At 47.1% G+C, this 6,121-nt stretch overlaps 1 protein-coding gene across 1 annotated transcript; it reads left to right on the plus strand.

Moving 5' to 3' along the window:
* The first annotated feature begins 1,823 nt into the window (after positions 1-1,823).
* LOC141962407 (dual specificity protein kinase CLK4-like) lies at positions 1,824-4,946 on the plus strand. The gene is made up of 7 exons (XM_074910530.1): positions 1,824-2,631; positions 2,711-2,805; positions 2,892-3,021; positions 3,170-3,252; positions 3,808-3,887; positions 4,110-4,200; positions 4,296-4,946. Exons 1-7 carry the CDS (start codon positions 2,400-2,402, stop codon positions 4,503-4,505), a joined length of 921 nt encoding a protein of 306 aa, XP_074766631.1. The 5' UTR covers positions 1,824-2,399; the 3' UTR covers positions 4,506-4,946.
* Positions 4,947-6,121: the final 1,175 nt, after the last annotated feature.

Raw genomic sequence — 6,121 nt, forward strand, 5'->3', positions numbered from 1 at the left:
TTCACTCGGGTTTATTGATCGGCTGGACAATCTTGTTGCCGTTCCAGAAGAGTCCTCGAAGGAAAAGATCAAGGAGTGTAGAGGAGGATGAGGAGGGTCACCTGATCTGTCGGAGCGGAGACGTACTAAGCGGAAGATGTATAGAACATTCTTCAAAATTTATTAACTTTTCAGATAGATAAGTTCTTTTAGCGTAAGATGTGAGGGGCTTTGCAAGGCTTTTCTTTCTGTGTCTGGGGGTGGGAATTGTTTTTCTTTTCTGTAGAAATCAAATATATTTATTTTTTCTTTTTCCCTTTCCCTCCCCCCCCACCCCCCCCATAGTAAATGAAGTTAATGAACGTGGTAGAATGGGATCCCTGTAAATGTGCCTCGAGAGCTGTCCAATAACAGCTCTCAAACTAGGTATTTACAATTTAAAGCAGCACGGTCTAGAATAGCTTCGGGGATAGTACTTAGTGTTTTTGTGGGTTTTATTTTTGTTTGCTTGTGTTTTTTTAATAGCCGAGTAACTTGCAACTTTTGTGACTGAGGTTTTTTTCTTTATAGATGAGGTTATGGCTAGTTTGGGTGAAGGTACTTTTGGAAGAGTAGTGGAATGCATTGATCGCAGAGCGTAAGTCTTGACTTAAATACGGGTGATTTTTCTTACTGATGCTGTCACCGAGCGGGTCCTGAAGTGGGCGCCTTCGGATTGTGTCAGGTTTTACCTTTACTTCCTCATCTGCTGCTCTGTGTGTTTCTGAAAGGCTGCCACGGTTCCCAAACCGGGGTTGCTGCTCGTACAGCACCGGGAGGTGAGGGGTGTGCAGGACTGTGGTGGGCGAGGCGATGGGTGTGTCCTCTGCAGGTGCCCCCTGTTACCAAAAACTCGGAATAAAGAATTTATCGACACCAACAGCAGATAAGCAGACACTTCTTTATTGACGGCCGAGTGCGCAGGGGAGTCGTCTCACCGAGAGCGCACACCAAGCATCAAAACGATGCATCTTACGTAGAACTTACTCATACACGTTCGTTAAGTATTCATGCATAAACATATAATTTCTTGGAAACCATCCACATATTCTTCTCCTGTTTCTGATTATGTGCAGTGAAAGCTAGAAATGTCTAGAAATGGGTCTGGGGTGTAATACAGGTGGGTGGCCGCGATCTCCCCCCGCCGGAATTAGCTTCTGCTTAAGTTCACGGTTTCTTGGCCGGTACTCGCAAGCTGTTACAGTTGGTTTTCCTCGGTTCCCATCAATCCTAGACCCTGACAGCTACATGCATTCTTCTAGTTCTATGTATGCATTATAAATCAGGTTATAAATCAACCTGTGTTTGTTACCCAGGTTCCAAACGCTCCTACTGGTTAATTTTGACCAGTCACTCTGGCCTTGGTGCGGGGCCGCACAGGGATTTTAGAGTAGCGTTCGGTTGCTGGTACAAAGTGCAATAAATGTGAACAAATAATTTCTACTAAAATACCCCTTAATTCTATGTTCATATTAAATTAAACATAATTTAATTTCAGTTGATAGCAAATTCAGTAACACCCCCAGCCTGGTAGAGGTCGGGGGCTGTGGTGGGGAGGGGCCTAGAGAATGTGGGGCGAAGCTGCACCCCCCCAGGCGGCACGCCTGGGGCCTGGACCACCCCAGGCCTGTATAATGAGTAAGCTCTCGGACGTCATGTTGCTCACCTTCAGGGATCATCTGTGACGATGCAGGGCCATTGGGTTCCAGCAGTGAGCACCTTACAGGTCACAGACGGATTTTGTGCTCGATGGCGGTTTTGCTCTGTGCAAGATAGCATGAAACTGGATTGTCTCTCTCGTCGCTCTAGAAGGCATCTGACACCTCAGTTACATTTGCACTACTGAAATGACTGAAGGTGGCCTGTCATTTTTGACTGATGGTCAGGTTAGGCCATGGGATGTGGAAGCTCCTCCAGGATTAGCCCGGCGTACATAAACACAAAGGGGAGGTGAACGGGGCCTTTAAGAATAGTACTGATATATAAGGTATGGAGTGTGTTTTCAAAATTTAAAGATTTAGTCGGTTTTGTGCAGTGATGAACCTTGATTCTATTCAGTCTGTATGTACTTAAAAAAACCCCTTTTCTGATGAGGTTGCCATTCTCATCAACAATGTATATGGTGACAATTACTGAATAGTCTTGGTTAAAACCGCTCCTCGTTCTAATCGCTGTTAAAACCTTGTCTTTTCAGGGCAGACAGACATGTAGCTGTGAAAATAGTAAAAAATGCTCCTGGGTACTCCGAAGCAGCTTATGGAGAAGTGCACGTGCTACAACACTTAAAAACGCTGGATCCCAACAATACACAGTGAGTAGACAAGGGCGGCTGTACTTTGTTTTGGCTTTTAAGATTTCTGTGACATCGCTTTCTGGGCCGTATGCCGTATGTATCTCAGCGTTCTACCACTTCTGTTGCAATTGATGGATTTTCCTGCTCTTGCAGCCACTGCGTCCAGATGTTGGAATGGTTTGAGCACCATGGGCATGTCTGCATGGTTTTTGAGCTGCTGGGGCTCAGCACCTTTGACTTCATTAGAGGGAATTGCTTCTTGCCATTTTCGCTGGAGCACATCAGACAGATGGCTTATCAGATCTGCAGATCTGTGAACTGTAAGTATGTTTCTTTTTTTTTGCTTTATTTGTTAGATTTTCTTTACAGAATTTGCTAACTGTGTGTGTTACCTTGCAGTTTTGCACCTGAACAAGCTGACACATACAGATCTGAAGCCAGGAAATATTTTACTTGTGAATTCAGACTACAGAGAAGAATATAACCCCGAACTGGTAAGTTGCTGTCCTCTTCCCTACCTCCCCCTCGGCTCCGGTCTGGGTTTACTTGGTCACTTGCACCCCCTTGTGTGTCATTTCAGGAATGCGAAGAACGGAGACTAAAAAATACGGACGTCAAAGTTGCGGACTTCGGGAACGCAACGTATGATTTCGATTATCACAGCCCTTTGGTGTCTACAAGACCTTACAGAGCTCCTGAAGTGATCCTAGGTCAGTAGACATCTGTTCGGCTGCTCTTGAGCGTAGGACTTTCTGCCTGCTACGGAACTGCCACAGCTGTGTCGCCTGTCTCGAGCGCTCGAGCTGTGGAAGTGTTTGCAGTCTGATACACACGTGAACCTTCTGCATCTTTTCACAGCGCTGGGGTGGTCACAGCCATGCGATGTTTGGAGCATAGGATGTATCCTCATAGGATACTACCTTGGATACGCGGTATTTCAGGTAGGTAGCTGTGAAACTCCAAAGGATGCAGCGTGTATAATGCTCCTCAGCTTGGTGAAAATATGCTCCAGGGAGGTGGGGACTAAGGGGAAAGGTCTGTGCCAGAAATGAAGCTGCATTTCTCTGGAATGCCAACTTGAAGAGAACAGAAGCTGCAGGCACAAAGGAACGAACTTCCTCAGCAGAAGAGTGCTCCAAGTTGCTTCCAGTAAACACTGTGGCAGCAGCTTGATGGGAAGGATCACCCTGTGAACACTGGTAACACACAAGCCACACCAGTAACAGATGAGCTTCCTCTATCACCAAATATGCAGCAAATACCTGCATTCTGTCATCTTGACAGTATTGCTGAAACTTATCAACAAAGAAGAGAAAGGATAAGGCAGGGAAAAGAAACTTCAGTGCACTGTAACTTCCTTCAGGGAACAGATGACTAGAGCCTCTCTTTTCTCCTTAATCTGAAATGAGTTGCAGGGTACAGTCAAGAATGAAGTGTGGTTCTTGATAACTTCCTCTTAAGGACACACAAAAATGTCTCTCTCGCCTTCCTTCCAGACCAATGACGACAGAGAACACCTGGCCATGATGGAGCGAGTACTGGGGCCTTTGCCAAGGCACATGATAGAGAAAAGCAGGTAATTACATTTTCTGTGCCTGGACCGCTATAGTTTAAATATTTTCAGATTTGGCTTAACAGCACGTTTTTTAAGAAGTTTAATAAACTCGGATGCACCTTTGGCTGTACTTAACAAGCTGGCCACCTTTGTGGAACAGTCCCAGATCAGTTCCCAAGAACAAACGTGCTGATAAACTTCTAGCGAATCTTTGAATAACGAGCCCTGGTCTGTTTGTTTAAGGAAACACGAATATTTCCATCATGGCCGGCTGGACTGGGATGAACACAGTTCTGCTGGAAGATATGTCTCCAGTTGGTGTAATCCCCTAAAGGTAAGATGGCAGAGGGAAAAGGCGCTTGCGGAGAGCAGCTTTAAGTACAATTCCAATATTAAAACCCCCCATGTCGTGTTGTTGTCTTCCTGAAGGAATTCATGACCTGCCACAATTCGGACCACAGGAACCTCTTCGACCTCATTGAGAAGATGTTGGAGTACGACCCAGCCGAGCGCATTACTCTGGAGGAAGCACTGAAACATCCTTTCTTCTCGCCCTTGAAGCGGCAGAAAAGGAAGCTGCCTCCTGTAGCTGAGAAGGCTGATGCAGATGTTACACCAAAGAGACAAAAAAAATATTAATTCATAAACGTACAGGTTATTCATAAACGTACAGTTTTCCTGTTTTCTAGTGACTATTTTTATAAAGATCATGAAACAGCAACATAGTCTTTTACCTGTGAGATAGAGGTCAGCTTCCACTCCCTTCAGGATGCTGCTCCCAGACCCAGCACAGAGAGCAGCTTCGTCACTGGGGATGCTGCAGGACACAAGGGGCCACAGTTAAAGTCCTTTTCCTCTGTTCAGGCCTCACGTCAGTATTGCTATCGTTTCACAGTAACTACCACCTCCATTTTAGGGCCAATGAAAATTTGTTGGAGGAAGACACACATCTGTCAGCCTGAAAGAGTCATTGGGTTGATAAGGGTTTTTAACAAGGTTTTATAAGATTGCTGTTTTATAAGGCTGGATAACACTGATTTAGCGCATATCCTAAAGAGGTGCAACACAAAGATGCAAATATTGCACTTGAATCCATTCTCCCTGACCAGAAGTGATGACTGTTGTCTCTATTAGGCACAATACAGGATAAAAGTCCTTTGCAAACAGTGAGACTTGCACTTTATAAATTAAGGGTGGCGATTTAGAGTCAGTGGTCTAAACTTTGTAACCAGTGCTGCACCGGTTCCGACTACATCCAGTACCACAGTCATGCATCTGAAAATGTCCCCTAGTGTTCGTACCTGGTGTTCCTCACCAAGACAAATTCCCTAAAATACATTTAGGGTACTTAGAAGAATCATACTGGGGGGAAAAAAAGGGAAAAAAAAAAAAAGTCCTCAAATCATACTTGTAAAAGCTGGAAGAAAGGAAAATGAGGGAAGGTCCCCGCATAAAATGGCATATAACAACGAACCATTTAACGTTTTTTAAACGGAATCTCACCAAGGCCCTTTGTGAGCCAGTTATTGACTCCATGAGGTATGGCATCATACGCCGTATGCGGAGAGTAAATTCCAATTCTGTGCTCCAGGGCTCGGACCACCAGCCGTTCCTTCCAGGTCTTCCACGTTACTCGCTTGAGCGGTGTGAATACGGGAGGGTGGTAAGAAAGAATAAGGTCTGCCGCCTTGTGCACCGCCTCTTCCATCACCTCCTCGGTGAGATCGTTAGTGAGGAGGAGAGTGTTCACAGCGTGGGGAGGGCTTGGTTCCACCAGCAGCCCCACATTGTCCCAGCTTTCAGCCAGAGAGGGGGATGCAAAGTCACCGAGGGCAGAAACGAGCTCCCCGAGGTTCATGAGGGAGCGCGAGGGCAGGAGGCCCAAAGCGCGGAGGCAGCGGAGAGGCCGGCGAACCAGCTGAGTGCCGGGCAGCAGCATGCAGCTATCTGTAGAGGGGGCGAAACCACGCAGGAATAAGCCCTGGGAATTCGCTGGCTGGCAGAGCAGAGGGAAGAGTATTGCAGCGGCGAATGCCGCCCCGCTGACAGAGGGCAGCGCGGCCCGGCCTCCCCCCAGCAGGCGCTGCCGTCGGAGGCGCGCCGGCCGCGGGCTCTCCCTCCTGCCTCCGGGGCGCTCCCGGCGAAGCACCGAAACCGGCCCTTTAGAATCGTGCCAGAAACGTACGGAACTTGCCCCTCACCCATCCGCGCACGCTGCAACCGACCCGCGGGATCTAACCGGAGAAGCGTTTGCC

The sequence above is a fragment of the Athene noctua genome, chromosome 7 (assembly GCF_965140245.1).
Source record: "Athene noctua chromosome 7, bAthNoc1.hap1.1, whole genome shotgun sequence".
Taxonomy (NCBI): Eukaryota; Metazoa; Chordata; class Aves; order Strigiformes; family Strigidae; genus Athene; species Athene noctua.

Bases quoted from the DNA above. Each gene is read 5' to 3' on its own strand.
- LOC141962407 (XM_074910530.1), top strand. From the start codon at position 2,400: ATGCCGTATGTATCTCAGCGTTCTACCACTTCTGTTGCAATTGATGGA. The intron at 3,253-3,807 runs GTAGGTAGCTGT...CCTTCCTTCCAG, and splicing joins TTGGATACGCGGTATTTCAG to ACCAATGACGACAGAGAACA. The intron at 3,888-4,109 runs GTAATTACATTT...TGTTTGTTTAAG, and splicing joins CACATGATAGAGAAAAGCAG to GAAACACGAATATTTCCATC.